Genomic DNA, 26,024 nt, shown 5'->3' on the forward strand with positions numbered 1-26,024 from the left:
TGAAACAATGAAGTTTTCATGTGTTTACTACACAGTTAACCTAAAAAAAAAATGCCAATTAAATCATAATGCCACATTCCAATTAGTCAGAATTTGACTAAATCTCTTGTAAAGAGAATCATGTAAAGAGGAAATGGCAGAATACCACAGACTTACTGTGTAACTTCTTGTTTTATTGTGATTCTTAGACCAATTGAATGGGCGTCATTTATTGGAATTATCAGAAAGGCTATATTATGTCAAATGTTGTTCTGTAGAAAAATTTAAAATATTGAACAGCATTACACCAAAATTATAGAAAACATGAAAATCCAAAATAGAAAAGATTCAAGAGTTTTGAGATAGGCTGTTATAAAATTCCTTTTGTAGATAAGACTTTAGCCATTCTCATAATTCTAGAAAAAGTTGAACACTAAACTTAAAGTCTGAAATCTGAAAAATCTGAAGTCTGTTTAGTTTTTTATCTGCCTATTTTTTCTTTGTATTCCTAGCACCTAGCACAATGCCTGGATTATTAAGTTAGTAAGTTAATGAATGAGTGAATACCAGTTATGTGTCTGTAATATAGCAATTTGTGTCATTACTTTAATATGCAATTTAAAAATAATTTGTACAAGTGCTGAATCCTATGTTTATGAATATAGTTTAATAATAGCTTAAATGAAAATTTTAAAAGATTCTTTGTCTTGATACTTAATTTTCACATGCTTTAGGACAAATCTACTTTGTGGTAATTCAAAATAATGTCTTTTTCCATTAACCTGAAGAATTGTATTTCGTTATAATATTATTAAATGTGCCATATACTGTGTATAAGAACAGTTATTATACAGTTCTATTGTTTAGAAGAACAGTTGCTTTCCTATGGTCTTATACTACTGTCCTCTTTTCTAATGAGTTTGTTAATTTTTTTCTTACAGTTGTAAGAAATAATAAAGAGAGATTCTATATACCTTTTAACCAGTTTCCTCTAATGACACTGTCTTGCATCACTATAGCACAATATCAGAACCAGAAAATTGACATTAATACAATTCATGAAAATTATTTGGATTTCATTAGTTTTACTTATGGTCATCTGTATATTTATTTTATTTATATAGTTCTATGTAGATTTTTCCACCACCACACCACAGTCAAACTATAGTACAGTTCCATCGCAAGGATCTCTTGTTACTGTTTTATAGTCTGTCATCTCCTTCCATCCCTTTCCCCTACAGTTCTTGGTAACCAGTAATCTATTTGTCAACTCATAATTTTGTCAATTCAAGAATGTTATATAAATAAAGGTATACAGTATAAAGTATTTTGATGTTGTATTTTTTTATTCATCATAAGTCCCTTCAGATCCATCCAAGTTATCTTATGTATCATCCTCATTACTTTTTTATTGCTGAGTAATATTCCCTGGTATTAATTTAGTTTAGTGGTTCATCTGTTGAAAGATAATTGATTTGTTCCTAGTTTTTAGCTATTAGAAATAAAACTCCTGTGAACATCCATGATCATGTTTTTATGTAAACATAAATTGTCATTTTTCTGGGATAAATGTGCAACAGTGCAATTACTGGGTTATGGTAAGCCCATATGTAGTTTTGAAGAAAGTGTCATCTTATTTCCAGCATGGTTGTACAATTGTACATTTCTAGAATCAATGTATGAGTAATTCAGTTTTTTTCAGAATCCTGTCAGCATTTGGTGTTACTGCATTTCTTAATTTAGTTGATATATGTGTGTAGTATTAACTGACCATAGTTTTATTTGCATTTCCTTAATGGCTAATATGTTAAACATCTTTCCATGTGCCATCTGCTATCCTCTTCATTGAAATGTTTTTTGCCCATTTTGTGTCTTTTTTTTGTTACAGTTGAGTTTTAAGGGTTTTTTTTTATATATTCTAGATACATGTCCTTTGTGGAATATCTCCCATGCAAATATATTCTTCCAGTCTTCAGTTGCCTTTTCATCCTCTTTACAGTTTCTTTTATAGAGCATCAAAATAACAGATTTTGTGTATATTTATTATTTAGCTATTAAAACATGATGTTCCTACTTGAAGCAAGTTAATATAAATTATTTAAAAACAACTAAAAAGTATTGTACAGGTATTTAAGAATTAGCCCAAAGATTTTTTAAATTGAAAATAGTTGACTTACAATATTATATTAATTTCAGGTGTATAGCATAGTGATTCAGCATTTTTACAGTTTATACTATATTTTTTTAAAAAAAGGCTTATATTGTATAGCACAGGGAATTATGTCTCAAGCATTTTTAAAGTTAATTCTCTGAAATACATATGTGGAAGCTTCTAAAATATAAGGTTGGGAACTTTGAAATTGATTTTGGATACCATCAAAACTAAAGGTTTATTTCTGCCTTTTCATAGGTTCTGTTGCCACTGCATGTCGTGACCCAGGGGTTCCCATGAATGGGACTCGAAATGGGGATGGAAGAGAACCTGGGGACACTGTTGTTTTTCAGTGTGACCCAGGATATGAGCTTCAAGGAGAGGAAAGAATAACCTGCATTCAGGTAGAAAATCGATACTTCTGGCAACCCAGCCCACCAGTCTGTATAGGTATGAATTAATAATAATTAAAATTTTAAATGTATATGAAACAATGGTTAAAAACTAGTATCAATATTATTAAGAAAGATATTCTATATTAGGTTCTGTGTGGAAGTCTAAAATTTCAGAGATCTAGGAACCTCCAAAAATGCATAAAATTGTAAATCATCATTATTTTTTCCTTGAGGAGAGTGTCTATAATTTCATTAGATTCTCAATAGTTCTAATATTCTAAAAAGTAATGTTAGGAATCAAAGTTCTTGAAAAATCTTAATGTTCTCTTATCTACTATATAAATATAGTTAGCTACTGCTTTTAAAATTTAAAGAGTGGATTCAGAATCTGTATTTAAAGTGATCCAGGGGTTCACACAGTTGCACAGTGGATTAAAGGTCCGACTATAGCAGCTCAGGTTCTATCTCAGCCCACTAGAGTGAGTTAAGAATCTGGTATTGCTGCGGCTGTTGTGTAGGTCATAGCTGTGGCTTAGATTTGATCCCTGGCCCGGGAACTTCCATATGCCATGGGTGCAGCAAAATAAATACATAAAATGGGCCATGTGGGGAGTTCCCTGGTCTTGTCACTGCTGTGGCTCAGAATTTTAGACCTGGCCCAGGAACTTCCACACGCCATGAGCATGGCCAAAAAAAAAAAAAAAAAAAAAGCCATATTGATCTTGCTTCTATAATGGTTATTCCTTCTAAGAAAGAAGATTTTATCAGAACTTAAGTTTGAGTGCCAAAGCTTTGACTTTCCCTTCAATCCATGTATTCCAAAAGAACATGTTTTTATTCTGATGTTAAAGATTTACAACTGCTCGGTTCATACTTCCAACTGTCTGCCTTTTCTCTCCATGGTCTGTTCTTGAATCTCTAAGTTAGACTCTAGAAAATTAAGATACATATTATTTCTTTGCTGAGTCTGATAAAACGTTAGAGGGGTATACCACCTTTGAAATAAAAATAGTGAGAAAACCTGTTATATAATCTTAAAAAAATCTCATTATTAAGATTCTTAAATTAAACTAGTTTGGTTTCAAAACTTTAGCGAAGTGTTTTGAAATTGATGTTGTCTTGACTATATAATACATTTTTGACCAAAGTATAGTCTTTCTTCTCAATATTATGCTTATATATTCTTTTCCTTAATACACTGTAAGCAACTTAAGGAAAGAGTCCATATATCTTGTTCTTACAGCTTGTAAATTTAGCACATTTAGGAAAGAAAGCCTTATTTTTGTTCACTTATATCTAACCCATTAATATATTTTCAATAATCATTTCACAATGACTCAACATGATAATAAAAAGAGGGTGTTTAGTACTTCTGTCAGAAGTGAACAAACCCAAGCACTCAATTATTCAGATTTATTTATACAATTTTATGCTTCTTATGTAAGAGTTGCAAACTCAAATTCATTAGTCATTCAACAAGTCCTATTCATTGCTCTTGGCAGTGGGGATTTAGTAGTGAAACAAGACAGAAAATTTCCCTGTTACTGTGAACCTGCTTTCTAGTGAAATTAAAACTAAACAAACAAACAAAAAACCTAAATTTTTATATTGAATCTTCATATTTTATATGTTGGAGTTAAAAAAAAAAAACACTTAATACAAAAAATAGAACACATCTAAAAGTTCAAATGAGCCAGAAAGAAGACAGATAATTCTAGACTTCTGTAGAAAATGGGGCAGATGATATGGAAAATACTTATTAAAGGGATTTAAAAAAAAAAGGCACAAGTTTCAAATGATGCAACTGCCAAGGGCTTAATCTCTAGAATATATAAACAACTTATACAAACCCAACAGCAAAAAAGCCAATCAATCAATGGAAAAACGGGCAAAAGATCTGAATAGACACTTCTCCAAGGAAGATATACAGATGGCCAGAAAACACATGAAAAAATGCTCAACATCGTTGATTACAAGAGAAATGAAAATCAAAACTACCATGAGATACCAACATCACACCAGTCAGAATGGCCATCATTAATAAATCCACAAATAACAAGTGCTGGAGGGGTTGTGGAGAAAAGGGAACCCTCCTGCATGGCTGGTGGGAATGTAAACTGGTACAGCCACTATGGAGAACAGTTTGGAGATACCTTAGAAATCTATACATAGAACTTCCATATGACCTAGCAATCCCACTCTTGGGCATATATCCAGACGAAACTCTACTTAAAAGATACACATGCACCCGCATGTTCATTGCAGCACTATTCACAACAGCCAGGACATGGAAACAACCCAAATGTCCATCAACAGATGATTGGATTAGGAAGATGTGGTATTTATATATATATATGTATATATATATATATATACACACACACACACACGATGGAATACTACTCAGCCATAAAAAAGAACGACATAATGCCATTTGCAGCAACATGGGTGGAACTAGAAAATCTCATACTGAGTGAAATGAGCCAGAAAGACAAAGACAAATACCATATGATATCACTTATAACTGGAATCTAACATCCAGCACAAATGACCATCTCAGAAAAGAAAATCGTAGACTTGGAGAAAAGACTTATGGCTGCCTGATGGGAGGGGGAGGGAGTGGGAGGGATCAGGAACTTGGGCTTATCAGGCACAACTTAGAATAGATTTACAAGGAGATCCTGCTGAGTAGCATTGAGAACTATGTCTAGATACTCATGTTGCAACAGAAGAAAGGGTGGGGGAAAAAAAATGTAATTGTAATGTGTACATGTAAGGATAACTTGATCCCCATGCTGTACAGTGGGAAAATAAAAAAAAAGAAAAAAAAAGGCACAAAACAAGGGCATACCTTTAGCCAATTCCTATTTAGCCATAATTTCCTTTACATCTGATTATTTTCATTTATACCTATGTTATTTTATATGTACCACTGCAATATTCTAAATCATCAATCATTGATTAATTTATACTACTGTAACTACACTCATAAAAGCAGAGAAGAAAATGTACAGAAAAATATTTTCAGTGGAAAAGAGACTGAAACAATGAAGTTTTCATGTGTTTACTACACAGTTAACCTAAAAAAAAAATGCCAATTAAATCATAATGCCACATTCCAATTAGTCAGAATTTGACTAAATCTCTTGTAAAGAGAATCATGTAAAGAGGAAATGGCAGAATACCACAGACTTACTGTGTAACTTCTTGTTTTATTGTGATTCTTAGACCAATTGAATGGGCGTTATTTATTGGAATTATCAGAAAGGCTATATTATGTCAAATGTTGTTCTGTAGAAAAATTTAAAATATTGAACAGCATTACACCAAAATTATAGAAAACATGAAAATCCAAAATAGAAAAGATTCAAGAGTTTTGAGATAGGCTGTTATAAAATTCCTTTTGTAGATAAGACTTTAGCCATTCTCAAATTCTAGAAAATGCTGCACACTAAATTTACTTAAATTGAGAATATTGTGGGAAATTTTTGTAAGATTATGGTGCTGTGTATTATTTTTTGGTTGAAAAAGATAGCTTGTGGAGAGGATATGCATTAGAGCTTTTCTGAGGAAGAAAATAACCTAAAAAAAAAAAATGTATGAAAAATTGCTAAGGCTGCAGAAAGCTTGACCTCTGAAACTGATAAGAAAGAACTCCATGATTGGAAATACTATGCCAAAGATTAAACCCTGAACTTTTTAGAAACTCCATAAGTCTGTGTCTCAGACCCCGGAGCATAAAGCATTTTACTTGCATGTAGAAGTAGTCAGCCTTATAGCAAGTACCAAACAGAAGGAAAGTCATCTTTAAGAGAGTTAATAGAATTCATTCCAACAAAATTGACAGTGTGAAGATTACTTTGACATTGCCAGAGGGAAAGTAACAGCTCTCAATATGAAGGTAAATAACAAAGACATTAGTGTGGGTGGGATGCTGAGAAAGACAGTGGACACAAATAAAACAATTCAGGGAGAAAAATTAGAGGATTATAAAATCATTATCAATAGTTGTCTATATATCTGGCTCACAAGAAGCGGCACTCAAAACAAATCATTAATATGAGAATTCTGTGGAATATAACTAAAAATTGTATTCTTAAATATATTTTATTTAAGGAGAATCTTATTTTGCATGCTTTATGATTAGATACAGAAAAGTAAAAATGTATTTTCCAAATGCTATTTGCAATGGGGAAGAGAATTTTCTTTACTAGTGAGTGCTTGGGATACACAAGTATCAGATAATGTCTCTGCTTGTCTCAGTAGCTTTTGGAGATTTTCAAAATCAACTGCAGCAGTGAAATTTATTGGGAAAATCTTGGTAAATAATTTAAATAATAGAATCAGAAGAATTTTTAAGACTCTTATGCCAAAATAATACTGTAATCATGAAGTATATCCAGTAAGATACTTAAAAGTATATATAATGGATTTTCCCATATCTTATCTGATAAAGGATATACACAGATAAACATATATGTGGATGTGTTTGTGTGAATAAAATGCTTACTATAAAAACCAACATTTCCTGTAAAAAAGGAAAACTGAAACAAATAAAATTGCTCCCACAACCCTCAAATTACAAATAAGCCCACTTCCTTAGAAAGTGAAAAAAAACAACAAAAAAATTCCTGCCTTTTATGCATATGTACATCTATATATGCATTTGCTATTACACACTTTTTTAATATTACTCAAATTCATGTATGATTTAAAAATTCCAAAGACAAAACATGCTATTATTTTTATCAAAACATATAGCTACAAATCAGATTGCCACACAACCCCAGTCGTCTTTAATCCTCACAATCAATACAAGGAGACAAGAACAATTCAACAAACACTGTGGAAGCATAGTATGTGATAACTTTCGCATGGAAAATATATACAAGGCATAGTCTTTAGCGTATAGATTAGTGATGAATGCAGACACCTAAATGGGATATTTAAATAAAGTATCATAAGGAAAATGATGGAGATAGGCACAGGTTGCTAGGATACCAGAGTGTTTTGGAGAGAGTTGAAGCAGAGCCTGGGCTGAGAATTTCTATGAATACTCCTTGGAGGCAGTGATGAAACTTGAGACATAGGTAAGAATTATATAAATGTAGAAGAGAAAAATATATTATGGGAAAAACATATAGAATGCATAAAGACATGTAAATACAAGAAACTATAAACAGCTGATAGTTTTTGATGTAAATTACATGTCTAGAGTGGTGGTTGATGCAATTACAAAGGTTGCAGGGGTCAGGCCATGAAAGCTATACTGGAGCTGGGGCATATCTTTTAGGCAATGTGAATGACTTTAGAACTTTATGCATAGGTGTATTATGATTAGATGTTTTCACTGGGAAGATGAGTTGGAGGAAACTGGATTATACTAGAGGCATGGGGACAAAAATAGCATTGCAGTAATTCTAAAGGCATGTAAGATTCAGATCCAGAAATGTGGTATTAGAAAAAGAGAGAGAAATGTGGTATTAGAAAGAAGAGATATATTGAAAAATATCTATGAGACTCTGTGATGTAGAGTCATGGTAGTGCTTCTTGATGGATTAGATTCAAGCGTGCAATGAAGAAAAAGGAAGGCCTCTAGCTTGAGAATATAGGTGGATGATAGTGCTAATCAAGTAATCTAAAGATACAGAAGGAGAAATTAGCATTGAGGTTTGGATAGGTCTAATATTCTGTGTTTGATCTACCTATAGACTATCAGGTAGAAATATCCAGTAAGCACTTGGGCATATGTTTTAGAATTAAGCAGAGAAATCTGCTGGAGATAATACAGATAAGGAATTATCAGTATGTAAGTGAAAGCGAAACTCACAATTTGGATATGGTCAACAAGGAAAAATGAAAATTAGAGTCAGTTAGGTAAGGAATTCAGGAGAATATTAAGATTATAAGACGAAGTGAAAAAAGTGCTTGCCAATAAAACCGAGTTCTGTACAAATACATGTGAAGAAAATTAGAAGTGGAGTTCCAAAAACAAGGAAAGTGAATTGAAGATGGAAGTCAATAGTTAAGGATGACTACAGATATGAAGAGAAAGATAAAGGCAGAAATCTCACATTAGTCAATATAAAAGTCATTTCAGGGTAAGCTAAGGAGTGTTTATGTTGGAGACAAGGAGACTGAGGGAAATAGCAATGGCTGGAGAGAGAATGAGAGGTGCGAAGAACTGAATAAAAACATCTAGAATCTGTAAGCAACAAAAAAGACTGTCTCTCCAAATATGATATAAAATTTAAAAATTCTAAGCCTGAAGATAACTTTTCTCAGAGTGAATACTTTGTTGCTTTTCTTTGAGATATAACATAAGAAACTGTCTATTTCCAGTGTTACCTGCTTTGGTGATCATGTTAGTCTGCCTGTAGGTACATGTTGTGATGAAGAGAAAATGAGATTAGACCTTCTTTTCAAAAGACTTAATTAAAAAAATCAAAATAAATAAGTAGAGACTTTTATTTAAAAATAATTATTACAGAATTTTACCATTATAATGTGTTTCTATATAGTATATATAGAAATATTGTAATGTATTAAATCATTATGTTCTTCATCAAGAACTAACTTGTGTTGTAGGTGAATTATAACTCAAAAGCAAACAAACAAGAAAAACTTATAGAAAAAGAGATGAGAGATTTGTGATTACCAGAGTCAAAGGTTTGAGTGAGAGCTAATTGAATGAAGGTGGTCAAAAAGTACAAACTTCCAGTTAAAAGATTAATAAGTACTTTGGATGGAATATGCAGTGTGATATGTAACACTGGTGTATGTTATATATGAAAGTTGTTAAAAGAGTAAATCTTGAATTCTCAACAGAAGAGAATTAAAAAAAACATTTTAATTTTGTCTATGTGCTATGACAGGTGTTCACTAAACTTACTGTGGTGATCATTTACAAATTAAAAGGATTATTGCAGGATCTGGTCCAGGGGACTACTCTGATAGGGAGAACAATAGGATGGTAAGATCTTCCAACATCTGAAGAGTTAGGCAGAGGGGATTTTTCTTTCATAAAGAGGAGTACACAAGACTGGAATGAATCAGGTGTAGAGAAGCGAGATGAAAGGGTGGCCCAGAATGTTGTACCCTGAGCCCAGCCTATCCTTAGGAGGGGATTTTTGTTGGCTCAAGCCTGAGAGAGAGCCCAAGTTCAAGGATCTAGAGAAAGGAGAGAAGCTTGACCAATGTTTGGTTACAAGCGTTTTACTATAATTGATCAGCAAAGACAAGCAACTCAAGCAACCACTGGAGTCAAAGAATGGGAATCTGCAGGGTCTGGTCTTGTCAGAGGAAAATGAGAGGGCTTTTTAAGGAGTTTTATCTAAGATATGATAAATGAGACTTATCTGAGTCCTATGGTGAAGGGTGGTTCTTCACAGTGAGCCTATATAACCAAACACAAGAGGGTGAGGGGATTTCTTAGCCATCAAGTAAAATTCAACATTTTTCACTGGAAAAAAAAAATGAAAGGAGATAAGTTAGCAGGAACTTTGTTCTACTTTTAGGATGAAAGAGACAGAAGCACCTGTGGACAAAGGGGAAGAAGCCAGAGAGAATAAAGGAGATAAATGAACAAAGGTTCTAGAGAAGGGAGAGGAACTGTGTAACCAAGCTGAGAGTGTTATCCTCATCATTAGAAAGAACTTGTTGTCCTCTGATTGTAGAGAAAAGTATTTAGGAGGCATTGAAGTTTGAAGAGGGAGGACTAGAGAAAGTTGCAGTAGTTTGTCTGTTTGATATAATACCACAATAAAACATACAGGTGATAGGTATGTGGTGGTAAATAAATAAAACCTAAATAAATAAATATTTTTGATAGAGTAGACCATCTCCTGAGACTGAGGCACTGAGGCAAGATACCAGAAGGTCATTGGAAATGCAATAGCAGACATCCATTATTTAGATGTAAAAAATTACCAAATTCTAATGATGGCATTGCAAAGAACAAAAATTTGAAATGTTGCCATTACCAAAATTCTCCTCCTTCCAAAACCAGTGTTATGCTATCAGAAGAATCCCATATGCCATATAACTGAATGGTAAAATTTATCTAAGAAAAGCTGTAATTTTAAAACTCAGATAAGAGTAAAATGATGAAGTGTAGGAGACATTATGACATCATGAAAATCCCAATCTCAAAGTCTTCTCTCTCTCTCCCTCTCTCTCTCTTTCTCTCTTGGGTGCGTGTGCACATGTTTTATCTCCAATGTAACATGTCACCACTAGGGCCCTCTATATCTTAATTTGTGTATTTTTCTGAAGCTGACAATTCTGTGTAATATATTATTTTCTGGTGAAGTTTTGTTTAACAGATGCCAACAATAATCCTCTAAAGAATTTGTTCTCTGAATTTCCCTAGCAATTTTTTGAGCTTCTCCGTTGAAGCGTTATGAAACCATTGTTTGCACCACATTAATATCTATAGTAATTTCTATTTTCATCAACAAGTCAGGCAGCTAGAATTTAGGGATATCATAACATTCAATTTAGGAGTATTCTATTGTAAAGTGCTAGAGGCTTTCAGATAGTTATCCATTGTCACTCATTAACTAGTATCAAAGCCTCTTCTTCCATAAAATAAGTAGCAGGAAAGATTTGAAAATCAGCCGAACACCTTGTATCCTATTATTCCACTTATTATTAGAGATTCTCTTTTGCTTTGTTTTGTTTCTAAGGTTTGTTTTTTTTTTTTTTCAGTAACCTTCATTTTCTTTTTCTTGTAATCGTGAGGAAACCATTTTTATTTCTCTTAATGCTTTTCTTTTACATGAAACAAAATAGCAATAGAAAAGGAGAGAAGTATAAATGTAACTTTTTTTCTTATCTTTTGAATCCAGTAAAGGAGCTAAATTCAGTGTATGTATGTATGTATGTATATATGTATGGATGTATTTAGCATTGTAACAGTCTTTCTTGAAGAACAATGCAGTAATCATATATTCAGTACTATAAGAAGTTAAGTCTGTACAAAACTTCCTAAACTTTTTTAGATAAGTGTTTTCACAAATCCAGATAGCTGATAATTTTTATTAATTACTTAAGCGGTTTTGTTTGTTTGTTTTAATTAAAGCACCCTGTGGAGGCAACTTAACAGGATCTTCAGGCTTTATTCTTTCCCCAAACTTTCCTCATCCGTATCCCCACAGCAGGGATTGTGACTGGACTATCACTGTCAATGCAGACTATGTTATCTCCTTGGCATTTATCAGGTGAGTTCCTATACATTTTCACATCAAAAAAGGGGGGGTCATCTTCCTTCAGCATTTGCACTAGGTAAATTTTTATTTCTCTACATGACATTTTATTATTATTCTTGGCTAATTTCCATATTAATCTTCTGCAATAAACATTTTAAAACCCCTGTCTTCATAGAATAGATGCTAGTGTAGTTCTGAAAGCTAGTGGGTGAACATCTTTCACCAGTTTCCAGTATGGAGGAAACATGTTAAAGGTTGAATAGTTTATTGACTTTCATGAAATGTTATCTCTTTATAATATTTCCTCCCTCCCTGAACTTATAGAACTTATTCCAAAAATTCTGTTTTTCCTAAACTTCAAGATTAAAAGGTTAGTACTTCAAGGATTTTTTTTCTGCCATATATGTACCACTAAAACCTTTTTGAAGCATTTAAATACTCATATGTGCAGCACCACTTTGGGGGTTGGAAAGATGTGTATTCTACCCACCATCCTTTCTGGTGGTCTCACTGAGCCAAGCTGACAAAGAAGAATCTGATGAATCATTTTCCCTTGAATCCTCAACAGAACTTGTATCCTGATAGTACTTTACATGAGGTGTTCCAAAATTTACATTTGTTGTCTAGCAATATCGGTGGCAGGGATAGCTTAGTACAGAAGTAGTGGAGGATGCAGCTTCCTGAGTGGCAAAGAAACAGTTGAGTTTGAGCCCCAGTTCTGCCACAGTCTCTTATGTTACCTTGAGTAAGTTATTTATTTGGATAAGCCTTTGTTTCCTCAACTGGAGCTAACAGCTGTTATTGCAAAATCTGACCTTTTCCCCTTAAGCTTTCAGGGGGAATGTTAGGTATCAGCAACTCAGAGTTCCCAAGTAAACTTGTCCCTAATCTTCAGTGTCCAAGACTGATATGCACTGGTCCTAGTAGCACAACCCCTCCTTCTACTTGTGTGTTAAAGCTGATTGGTATTTCTATAAAATATTAAGCTGAATTATTTATAATATATTGAAGCCAGGTTTAAAAAAACAATTAAGAAATGATAATTCAAACTCATGAAAAATTATAAAAGTATAAATATATGGAATTTATTACTATAATTTGTAGTGATACATTTATAATTGGTAATAACAAAGCAACAATGATGACAATATTGGTTATATGCCAGGACTCAGTTATAAGACAATTTCCAGAAGTAAGTATTACATTCCCATTTTTACAGTAGAGGAAATGGCAGTACACACATTAGAAATGTAGGACATATGATACAAAGTTTAGCTTACTTATAAAATTGTTCTAATTGATAGGCAAGTGTTGTAAGGATAAAGTGCATGACCAAAATTTGATTTCCAGCTGTGTCATTTATTATGTGACCTTAGGGAGACCACTCTTTTCAGGGCCTCATTGGAAAAATGGAAATGATAATCTCTCCCTTATACCACAAGATTATTGACAAGACTAAGTTAAAATTTATGAAAATGCTTTAAAATAAAAATATACTATTAAAATGTACTATCTTTCTAGTTTTTTAGGGAAAATAATCATTATAGCTACTATTCTAAAGGTTCTAGAACAAGATTGTTTTTTGTTTTATTCTCATTTTCAAAGAAGTTACAAATCAGTGTTTTAAATTATTTACTTGAGCCCAAAGGTAATGGGCTTCCTTCCAAAGATAATGCATATAGAATATACCTACTACATAATTTACAAAGAACTTGTTTCTAGTGGTTGTCCCAATAGTGATATAGGTAAGGAATTTATAATTCTCATCTCAATCTTAATAATAAAAGAGGTGACATGCAGAAAGTTATGTTTTACCCCAGAACAAGTGTAGTAAGTCATGAAATAAAGCCTTATTCTCCTATTGCTGCTGTATTACCAAAATTAGGCCTCATATTCACTGGAAGGTTTCAAGAGTAATTAATTGAATCAGATGTGTGAAGTTATTATTAAAGCAAATAATAAAAATATGGTGGTCCCCGAGTTTTCTCATGTTACAGAGTCCCTTATATATGGGAAACTTGGGAACCTCTGCATTATCCCAGTCCTTTCATCACCACTGTTTATGCACAAATAAACTAGCTAGATTCCTCTCCCTTTTACATGCACACATAAATGATTAGAACTATGCAAACTTAACCTCTATGAATCTATTGGATTTGGAAATAGTTATCTCTCACATAACACATTTTTTGTTTAGATGCAGAGATGATAAAACTTGAAAAAAATAGTTTCTCCATTGATGGATCTTTAAATGGCAAGGTTCACTGATTTTTGTTTTATGTCATGAACTTGTTGACTTTTCTTAATGACCCAATTGAGTCCATCCTTTCCTCTGTCACAGTATGGATAGGTAATAGACAAATTATTCCATGTCTTCTGCCCTCTAAATATGTGGGCTCTATAATCATTATGGGATAATTCTTATACTTTGAAGGTTATTAAGGCAAGTTTATTATGCAAATTTTGCAATAATTAAATATTGATTTGAATAGTTTACATGTTAAAATATCTTTATTCATAGATTAATTTTGGCAAAGAGACTATTGGTTTTAATCACCTATAGTAAATTCTATAAAAAGAAAATATATGTACTTTAAGGATAAAAGAACACATAGCACAATGTGTAGTGCTTTGAGTATTTTAAATGCAAATTTTGTGTTTACAAACTTTTTTCTAATCAACACAGGGTTGAATTTTAAAACAGCAAGAAGACTTAAATTTTGAAGTTCAAGGCAAATAGTTCTAATGACAATAAAAGGGGTTGCATTTTTATGATGCAAGATATCTGGATGAAAAATTTTAAAAAATACTTATTACCCTACATCTTTTACTGATAATAAGTTAACTTACATAAAGATATGTAGCTAACAAGGGCAGAAGCAAAGCTTGAACCTAAACTCTTGACTCCAAATCCTATATCCTTTCATCAGCTTATAAACCATTTGCCTTACATTCATTTGTATTCTTTGTAGACACAATGCCAACTTAGAAATATTTGAAAATATCAAGGAGTATTTTGCTCTTTTTCACTTCTGATTCGATATTGATATTCAGTGTGCTGATATCAGGCAAATTTTCAAGTTAGCTTATTTTGACAGGGTTTATTGTTATTTTTAAAGCTATTGACTGAATTGCTATATGATTATGTGACTATTATGCTTACTAACTTAGTAATAACTGTTCCATTTCTCTTTCTTCTTTTCTTTCTTTTCTTTTTTCTTTTCCTTCCTTCCTCCCTCCCTTCCTTTCTTCTTTCTTTCTTTTTTTCTTTCTTTCTTAGTTTTAGCATAGAACCAAACTATGACTTCCTCTATATATATGATGGACCAGACAGTAATAGCCCACTAATTGGAAGTTTTCAAGACAGCAAGTTACCAGAGAGAATAGAAAGCAGCTCAAACACCATGCATTTGGCTTTTCGGAGTGATGGATCTGTTAGTTACACTGGATTTCATTTAGAATATAAAGGTAAATGTGGAACTTTGATTTTAGCAACATAATTTTTATTACTTTTTTCCACTTTTTAGTGTTTTATTGAAGTACAGTTGATTTACAATGTTGCAATAATTTCTACTGTACAAAAATTATTCAATTATACATATACACATATCCATTCTTTTTCAGATTATTTTCCTGTTTAGGATATCAAGAATATTGAGTAGAGTTCCCTGTGTTATACAGTAGATCCCCTTTGACTATCCATTCCATATACAAGATTTTATCATCATGATTTAAATTATGAATATTTTATACAGGAGAATAATGTAGTGTATTGGCCATTGTCAATGGTTAGTTATATGTGCATTTCTTTTTTTAAAACATTTTAATGAATTTATTATATTTATAATTATACAACAATCATCACAATCCAATTTTATAGCATTTCCATCCAAAACCCCCCAGAGCATCCCCTCACCCTCCAATCTGTCTCATTTGGAACCCATAAGGTTTTCAAAGTCTGTGAGTCAGTATCTGTTCTGCAAAGTTCATTGTGTCCTTTTTTTAAAAAAAAATTCCACATTAAGTGATAATATTTGATGCTGGCATCTCACTGTCTGGCTGACTTCACTAGCATGATAATTTCTAGGTCCATCTATATTGCTCCAAATGCCATTATTTCTTTCCTATTCATGTCTGAGTAATATTCCATTGTGTATATGTAAAACATCTTCTTTATCCACTCCTCTACTGATGGTAATTTAGGTTGTTTTCATGTCTTGGCTATTGTATATAGTGCTGCAGTGAGCACTGGAATACATATATCTTTTCAAGCCCACGAGTGGGATTGCTGGATCAAATGGTAGTTCTAGTTTTAGTTTTCTGAGGCATCCCCATACTGTTTTCAACAGTGGTTGCACCAATTTGCACTCCCACCAACAGTGTAATAGGGTTCCCTTTTCTCCACACCCTCTCCAGAATTTATTGTTTGTAGACTTTTTGATGATGGCCATTCTGGCTGGTGTAAGGATGTATATGCATTTCTTTCTTTTTTCTTTTTTTTTTTTTTTGTCTTTTTGTCCTTTTTAGTGCCACACTTGTGGCATGTGGAGGTTCCCAGGCTAGGGGTCTAATCGGAGCTGTAGCCTCTGGCCTACACCATAGCCATAGCAACGAGGGATCCGAGCCACAACTGTGACCTACACTACAGCTCACGGCAATGCTGGATCCTTGACCCACTGAGCGAGACCAGGGATCAAACCCACAACCTCATGGTTCCTAGTCAGATTCGTTAACCACTGAGCCATGACAGGAACTCCCATACGTGCATTTCTTAATGCAGACTACCTATAATTCATCTCACAAAAGAGCTCTCACTATAGACTTTTCCTATGAGTGAGAAGGAAATTAGCATTTCTCTAATTACTACCAAAGGAAATGCATCAGTGCATCAGGTAAACAAATAAGCAATTAGTATACTATAGGAGTTGGCTAAGGCCACAAAATATATTTTGAAAAAAAATCATATTTTGGAAGCTGAAATTTCACTCAAATATCAAGTATTCAGAGAGTACTTTCAGTGATAAGGAAGGTACAAAGTACACTACTCACAAAGGACTTCTATAATTGTACTCAGAAAATGTCTAAAAATATTTAAATATACTTTTATTCAGAATAGGGTAAATAAAATCTTATGATAGGTATAATATTTTAGAATATTTCTGTATTTATTAAATGAATCAATATTATAATGTCCATGAATGTTTATAAATATATTTTTTGAAGTTTTATATTCAGTGACTATAAGGACAAGTTAGATCTTAGTTGTTTAAAGTTAAAATTTTTCAATAATTGAGTCCATAAAGGACATACTGATAAGGTTATCATTTGAGTTCTGAAAATGCATACTTTGAATTTATTACTTACTTTTGGGGTTTTCTTTTTTCAGTATGAAATATTTTCAATAACTGAAAAGTATACAGAATAATAAAAAACTTCAAAGTATTTACTTTTCAACTTGACCAATCTTAACATGGTACCGTATTTGCTTCAGATCTCTTATTTTGTTTTGATAAGTATAATATTACACATACAGTTGAAACTCCTGCACTTGCACTCGGAAAAGGGCTTTGTTTCTTCAGGGCTAGCAAAAGAAGTCAAGACATGGCCTGCATGGCTGGGTTAAGGAAGGCTCTCGTAGGGAGGAAAATCAAGTCAGTAAGACACAGATGTTTGGATATCTCCTCTATCTGCATCATTACTTGGAAGTGCTTGCCAGGGCAAGGTATCTGCTCAATATTGATGTGGTATGGATTTCAATGCAGTGGAAACATTAAATCCTCTATCATTCTCTCAATGTACTGAGCAAAGTAAGAAAATGGGCTTGTCAGTGAGAGAATATACAAGCCAAGCTGTTTGGTCAAGCACTAAGGATTTGGAATTGAACACTAAGAATGAGCAGCTAAATTAAATTGTCTGAAAACAATTTAACAACAAACCAGGGGATCCTTGGGAAGCTTAAACTATGGGTTGGAAATATTGATCTCATAGAGATTTGAACTTAAGCAACATGCCCAAGTCTCCCACTGGAAGAAGCTCCACATACTGTATACCAGGACCCAACCAACTATCCAGCCAAACCATAATGGGCAGTCAAGATCTTTTTCAGACACTCCTGCTCATTCCACAACAGTACACTCCTAATTCTGAATTGATGCTTATCTTTTCCATGCATGTAGCTTGTACATATTTTTATATTTTCCATCATGTACACATCCTTCATCCTATTTTTGTAAAACTTTGTTTTCATCATTTACATATCATTGTGAAAATTGTATTTTCATTTACATTGTTTGCGATTTATCAATGATAGATTTAGTTTATTAATTTATGATAGCCCATCATTAATTTATTTATATTCTACCCATGATATTCCATCCATAAATTCATTTATTTATAATATTCCATTATACAGTTAATTTATAAATTTTTCTGATAGACATTTGAGTTCTTTTGGTTTTCCACTATAAACTATGATGAAATGACCATTCTTTTACATACTTCTTGAATGTATATGTGATAGTGTCTCTGAGCTATCTCTATACCTAGGGGTAGGATTATTGGATCAAAGGATGTGAAACTCCTGAACCTCACTACATATCCACTAATTATTCTTGGAAGAGGTTGTACCAATTTATATCCCCAATAACAGAAAAAATGTTTCAGAAACTCCATTTTTAATCGAGATCTAACCTGACATATAACATTATACTATTTTTAGGTATATGTACAACATAATGATTTGATACATGTATATATTGCAAAGTGATTACCATAGTAAGGTTAGGTAACATTCATAACCACATATATTTACAATTTTTTCTTGTGATGAGAACTTTTTAGATCTATTCCCTTAGCAAATTTTAAATATAGAATATATACAGCATTAGGTATAGTCACCATACTATATATTATGTCTATAGAACTCTTTATCTTATAAATGAAAATTTCTTCCTCTCAGGGAGGAAGAAATTTTGATGTGCTCTTCTAGAGTCTTCTAGTTGGTCTAAGAATTAAATTTACATAGGACAGATTAGCAGGAGAAAATCAAAGTTTTAATAACCTGTACACATGGTAAAGACAAAACTGAGTAGCCAAAATGACTGAAACCCCCACCTTCAGTACTATCTTCAGCTAAAGACAAAAGAAAATGTTGAGGGATGGTGGTTTGGGACTTTAAAGGGGAGGAAAGCAATTCATAGTGATGAAAAAGCAAATGTTGATAAATAAATGTTTGCTGGGCCATGCAGAGACCAGGAGACAGAGAAGGGACTCTGTTCTCTAAGTCCTGCTGAGTTTCCCATATTGCATGTAGCCTGTATTTTTTGCAGATATCTCTGGTCATAGCTCTGTTCTAAGAATAAGCCTGTTAACTAAATTCTTTAGGAAGCTAAGGAGAATGTAAAAAGAAATTCCTGAATTTTCTGTTTCTTAAAAATAGTCAGCCTAGATTAATACTCATGCAAATTTTGGTCCCCTACCTACCCTTTGATCACCTTCATTCATTTCACCTATACCCCCTCCCTACCTTGGTCTCTGGCAATCACCAATCTGTTCTATTTATAAGTTTATTTATTTTTTTGGTTCCCACATATAAGTATCCAAATTATCTCACTTGACATAATGTTCTCAAGATCCATCTTATTATCTCAAATGACAGAATTTCCTTCTTTTTATGGCTTAATAATATCCCACTATTATTTATATAGATCACATTGTCTTTATTCATTCATCCAACGATGGATACTTAAGTAGTTTCCATATTTTGGCTATTTTAAATAATGCTGGAATAAACTTGGGGATGCAGATATCTTTTAGAGATAGTGATTTCAAGAAACCACATTTTGAAACCCAGTGATCTCATCATGCTTGAGTTATCAATCTCATGGGTGTTAATTATTATCTTGTTTTTATTGCCTTTTCCCTACTTACTCTTAAGCATTTTTTTCCAATTTTGCATATTTAAGTTTCTTTTTTGTAAATCACATATTCTTAATCACTGCACATTTTTCCTAATCAGTTGCTTACTTATTTTTTTATTTATAGTGTAGGAAATCTTTTTTATGTTATATATTAATCCTTTATCTGTTATCTATGTATACTAAAAAACATACCATCCTTGGCTAGGGTTTCATTTTATTTCTGGTTTCTTTTGATTTACAAACATTTTAAAAATCACTACCAATTTAATCTTTCCTTTTATTCATGATTTATACTTTTAATGCCTTGATTAAAAAGCCTCCCTTATTATAAGGTCATAAAAGCAGTTTCCTGAACTTTATTGAAGTTTTAAAACTTTGCTTTACAACTTTAATCTCTTTCATCAGTGCAGAGTTTATTATAATGTAAGCTAGGAACCAATTTTATTTTTCTATTGTCCTAGTTCTAGCTCTGTTTATTGACAGATAATGTTACTGCTGTCTGTTTCTATATAACTGCTTCTCAACTTTCTATTCTGTTCCATTGGCTTATTTTTCTATCTCCAGGAAAATACTTCTCAGAATTTTTTACTGTTGCTTTAAAATAAGATATGATAATAAGTAGGCAGAGTACAATACCTTATACCTCTTCAAAACTGTCTTGGTGTCTATTAATTTTTTTTTACTTTAAAAATTTTTTGTTATAGTTTATTTGCAATGTTATGTCAGTTTCTACTGTATAGCAAAGTGACCCAGTTATACATATATATGCATTCTTTTTTATCATATTATCTTCCGTCATGTTCCATCACAAATGATTGGGTATAGTTCCCTGTGCTATACAGCAGGACCTCATTGCTTATCCACTCTAAATGTGATAGCTTACATCTACTAACCACAACCTCCCAGTCCATCCCACTTCCTCCCCTCTCCCCCTTGGCAACCACAAGTCTGTTCTCCATGTCCATGAGTTTGTTTCTTTTCTGTAGATAGGTTCATTTGTGCCATTTATTAGATTCCAGATATAAGTGATATAATATGGTTTGCCTTTCTCTTTCTGACTTACTTCACTTAGTATAAGAATCTCTGGTTCCATCCATGTTGTTGCAAATGGGATTAATTTGTTCCTTTTTATGGCTGAGTAGTATTCCATTGTGTATATATAGCATGTCTTCTTAATCCATTCATCTGTCGATGGACATTTAGGTTGCTTCCTTGTCTTGACTATTGTGATTAGTGCTGCAATGAACATTTGGGTGTGTGTATATTTCTGCATGAAAGTTTTGTCTGGTGTGTGCCCAGGAGTGGGATTGCTGGATCATATGGTAATTCTATATTTCATTTTCTGAGATACCTCCTTACTGTTTTCCATAGTAGTATACCAATTTACATTCCCACCAGCATTGCAGGAGGGTTCCTTTTCCTCCACACCCTCTCCATCATTTGTTATTTGTAGACTCATTAATGATGACATTCTGACTGATGTGAGGTGATACCTCATTATAGTTTTGATTTGCATTTTCCTAGTAATTAATGATGTTGAGCATTTTTTCATGTGCCCATTGGCCTCTGTATGTCTTCTTTGGAGAAATATCTATTTAGGTCTTCTGCCCATTTTCCAATGGGTGGTTGGCTTTTTTGCTGTTGAGTTATGTGAATTGTTCGTATATTTTAGAGATTTAACCCTTGTCGTTTGCATCATTTGTAAACAATTTTCTCCCATTATGTAGATTATCTTTTTTTTAATGCATTTCTTAGCTGTACAAAAGTTTGTAAGTTTGATTAGGTCCCATTGGTTTATTTATTTATTTTTTTTCTGTTGCCTTGGGAGAGTGAATTAAGAAAACATTTGTATGGTTGATGTCAAAGAATGCTTTGCCAGTGTTTTCTTCTGGGAGTTTGATGGTGTCTTTTCCTATGTTTGAGTCTTTAAGCCATTTTGAGTTTGTTTTTGTGCAGGGTGTGTTCTAATTTCATTGATGTGCATGCAGCTATCCAGTTTTCCCAGAACTACTGAAGAGACTTTTTCCCATCTTTTATTTATTCTTCCTTTGTCAGAGATTGACCAGGAGTTCCTATTGTGGCTCAGTGGTAACAAACACAACTAATATCCAAGAGGATGTGGATTTGATCCATGGCCTCACTTAGTGGGTTAAGGATCTGGTGTTATTGTGAGCTGTGGTGTATGTCACAGACACGGCTCAGACCTGGCATTGCTGTGGCTGTTGGGTAGGCTGGAAGCTGCAGCTCCAGTTCAAACCTCAGACCTGGAACATGTAGCAGGTGCAGCCCTAAAAAAAGAAAAATAAAAAGAAACCCACATAACTGACCATAGGTTTTTGGATTTATTTTGTGGTTGGTTCCATATATATTTTTGGTTTGTTTTAGTTCTGTGAAAAATGTCATGGATAATTTGATAGGGATTGCATTAAATCTGTAGATTGCTTTGGGTAGTATTGCAATTCTAATGATATTCATTCTTCCAATCCAGGAGCATGGAATATCTTTGCATTTCTTTGGATCCTCTTTATTTTCCTTGATTAATGTTTTATAGTTCTCAGCATATAAGTCTTTTGCCTCCTTGGTCAGGTTTATCCCTAGGGGCTATGATTTTAAAAGTTATTGTATTTGCATATTCCTTTTCTAATATTTAATTATTAGTATATGGAAATGCTACTGATTTCTGAATGTTTATCTTATATCCTGCTACTTGGCCGAATTTGTTGATCAGTTCAAGTCGTTTTTGTGTGGAGTCATTGGAGTTTTCTAAATATAGTGTCATGTCATCTGCACTGAGTGACAAGTTTATCTCCTCTCTTCCAATTTGGATACATTTTGTTTATCTTGTTTGTCTGATTGCTGTGGCTAGGACTTCCAATATTATCTTGAAAAAAAGTGGTGAGACTATGGGTTTGTCATAAATGGATTTTATTATATTAAGTTATGTCCCCTCTATACCTATTTTGGTAAGAGTTTTTATCATGAATGGATGTTGGACTTTGTCAAATGCTTTTTCTGCATATATTGAAATGATCATGTGGTTTTTGACTTTTCTTTTGTTAATGTTGTATATGATGTTGATTGATTTGCATGTGTTGAACCATCCTTGTGAATCTAGGATAAATCCCACTTGGTCGTGGTGTATGATCATTTTTATATGTTGTTGGATTCAGTTGGCTAAAATTTTGTTGAGAATTTTTGTGTCTGTATTCATCAAAGACAGGCATATGATTTTAATTTTAGTATTATCTTTTTCTGGTTTTGGCATTAGAGTGATGGTGGCTTGTACAATGTCATTTGGATTATTCCTTCTTCTTCAGCCCCTGGAAAAGTTTAAGAGGATGTGTATAAATTTTTCTTTGTATGTGTGGTAGAATTTGCTTGTGAAGTCATCTGGTCCTGGACTTTTGTTTGTAGGGAGTGTTCTTATTACATATTCAATTTCATTTCTAGTGATCAGTCTGTTCAATTGATCCATTTCTTCTTGATTCAGTTTTGGTGAGCTCTGTGTATCTAGAAAGCTGTCCATTTCTTATAGGGTTGTCAGGTTTATTGGCATATAATTGTTCATAGTATTCTCTTATTATTTTTTTATATTTTTTAATATCCATTGAGATTTCTTGTTTTTCATTTTGATTTTGTTTGAGTTATTTCTCTCTTGGTGAGTCTGGCCAGAGGTTTGTGAGTTTTTTTTTTTACCAGTTCAAAGCATAAGCTCTTGGTTTTATTAATTTGTTCTAGTGTTTTTGAATCTCCTTTTATTGATTTGCTCTCTGATCTTTATGATTTCCTTCCTTCTGGTGACTTTAGGTTTTGCTTGTTCTTCTTTTTCTAATTCTTTTTGTGGTATGTTAAGTTGTTGCTTTGAGATTTTTCTTTTCCTTTTTTTTGAGGAAAGCCTGTGACACTATGGCTATGAACTTGCCTCTAAGCACTGCTTTTGCAGCATCCCATAGATTTTGAATGGTTGTGTTTTCATTGTCATTTGTCTCGAGGTATTTTTTAAATTTTCCTTTTGATTTTTTCATTGACCCATGTTATTTAGTAACATATTGTTTAATTTCCATGTTGTCAGTTTTTTCTCATTTCTTTTCTTGTGGTTGATTTCTAGATTCATGCCATTGTGGTCAGAGAAGATGCTTGAAATAATTTCTATATTCTTAAATTCATTGGGGTTAGTTTTATGCCCCATATGTGGTCAATCCTTGAGAATTTTCCATGTGCACTTGAAAGGAATGTATATTCTGATTTTTTTGGATATAATGTCCTGAAAATATCAATTAAATCTAACTTTTCTATTGTGTCATTTAGGATCTCTGTTGCCTTATTGACCTCCAGTCTAGAGAATCTGTCCACTGATGCAAGTGAGGTGTTAAAATCTCCTACTGTTATTTATTACCATCAATTTCCCCTTTTTTGTCTGTTAGTACTTGTTGAGTATATTTGGGTGCTCCTATATGAGGGGTTAATAATTGTTTCGAACTTTTTCTTTCTTTCTTTCTTTTTTTTTTTTTTTTTGTCTTTTTGCTGTTTCTTTGGGCTGCTTCTGTGGCATATGGAGGTTCCCAGGCCAGGGGTCGAATCGGAGCTGTAGCCACCAGCCTACGCCACAGCCACAGCAACGCAGGATCCGAGCCGCATCTGCGACCTACACCACAGCTCATGGCAATGCCAGATCATTAACCCGCTGAGCAAGGGCAGGGATCAAACCCGCAACCTCGTGGTTCTTAGTTGGATTCGTTAACCACTGCGCCATGATGGGAATTCCTGAACTTTTTTGATTTCATAATTAAATGTGTTCTGCCTGTTCTACATATTCAATTTGACTAGGGCTGTACTGAATTTATAAATTATTTGGGGTTAAATTGAAGTATGTATGATATTTAATTATCACATTTATTAATATGGCATATTTTCAATTTACTTATATCTTATTTGCCTTTCTTCAGTAATGATTCATAATTTTTAAGTAAAAGTCTATCTAAATCCTAAATGTAGGGAGTTCCCTTGTGGCTCAGTGGGTTAAGGATCTGGCATTGTCACTGCTGTGGCTCAGGTCACTGCCATGGCATGTGTTTGATTCCTGGCCCAGAAATTTCCACATGCCATGGATATGTCCCCCAACAGATCTAAATGTCTTGTAATTTCCATTGTAAATATGTGATATTTTTATTATTATATTTTCCTTATTGATGCTAATAATAAGACCACATGGATTTTTGCAGTTATGCCTTGTATCTAGTGAACTTGTTTAAGTCTTTCATCCTTTTATGAGTTATCATATTTTTTCTGTAGATTTTTTTTTTAATTTTTTGTCTAGTCAGTGATAGTTCAGTTTCTTTCTAGTCTGTACATACAGTTTCACCCCCTACTCTGGGTAGGAAATTCAATGATATGTCAAACTGAAACAGTGATGGCTGTCATCCCATGTCATTACTAATTTATAGGGAATACATCTAATATTTCACCTTTAAGTATGATATTAATAAGAAATAACATTTTTTAACTCATTGCTTTCAGGGACATTTCAAAGGTATTACATATGAAAATCATTTACCTCCATGAATGAAGATGTTTTAGCACAACAAGGTTAAATATTTTGCCCAAAGTTGTATGACAGAGCTAAGATTTCATTTAGAGTGGCCTCAAAGAATGCTCTTATCTAAAATATTATATTCTACCTAGAGATATACTTTTTCAGTTATAGCAAGTTCTCTTCTATTTCTGGTTTACTAAAACTCTTTTAATCATAAAAGTATTAAGTTGTATCAATTGTGTTTTCATCAGCTATTGAAAATATCACATGATTTTCCTTTGTGAAGCTCTTAATGTTGTAAATTATATTACGGTTTTGAACGTTAAAACATCTTTACATTCATAGGATAAAACAAGTTTGTTCATTTTTTAAAAATATATTTTCTGATTACAATGTACTAATGCATTAAATTTTTGTAATTGTGGAATATATTGCCATATGTTTATTACCATGTATTAAAAATAAGTCATCATTGATATACTGCCATGAGATTAGTCTATACTTTTTCTTCCTTATAGTGTCCTTGTTTAGTTTTGACCAATATTGTGCAGCTGCTTAACTATGGGAACATTCTTAATTTCCTAATACATAAAAATTTGTATAAGGTAGGGCTCATCCATTTCTCAAATATTTGCTAGAACTTTCCTGTAAAACTATGGACTTAGTATTTTGAGGAAGTAGAAATTTAGTTGTTATAAATCTATTAAGGTTTTCTGTTTCATCTTAGATTTTTGAAAATCTTTTCCTAAAAACTAGTTGTTTTCAACCAAGTTTTCAAATGTTTAGACATAAAAATGTTCACGTAGTTCTCTTACTTTTTCTGTTGCTGTATGTTTT

At 32.9% G+C, this 26,024-nt stretch overlaps 1 protein-coding gene across 5 annotated transcripts in view; it reads left to right on the forward strand.

Annotated features, from left to right (window-relative positions):
• CSMD3 (CUB and Sushi multiple domains 3) overlaps positions 1 to 26,024 on the forward strand; it is a 1,221,352-nt gene that overhangs the window by 926,678 nt on the left and 268,650 nt on the right. For all 5 annotated transcript variants that reach the window (XM_021090582.2, XM_021090584.2, XM_021090585.2 and 2 more), the window contains 3 exons: positions 2,390 to 2,581; positions 11,609 to 11,747; positions 15,016 to 15,203. In XM_021090582.2, the coding sequence (XP_020946241.2) occupies positions 2,390 to 2,581; positions 11,609 to 11,747; positions 15,016 to 15,203 (519 nt within the window). The remainder of the gene's footprint in view (positions 1 to 2,389; positions 2,582 to 11,608; positions 11,748 to 15,015; positions 15,204 to 26,024) is intronic.

Source organism: Sus scrofa, chromosome 4, assembly GCF_054392235.1.
Source record: "Sus scrofa isolate SSC_HxYL_T2T_F1_AM1 chromosome 4, Sscrofa_HxYL_maternal_Yorkshire_Landrace_v2.0, whole genome shotgun sequence".
Lineage (NCBI taxonomy): Eukaryota > Metazoa > Chordata > Mammalia > Artiodactyla > Suidae > Sus > Sus scrofa.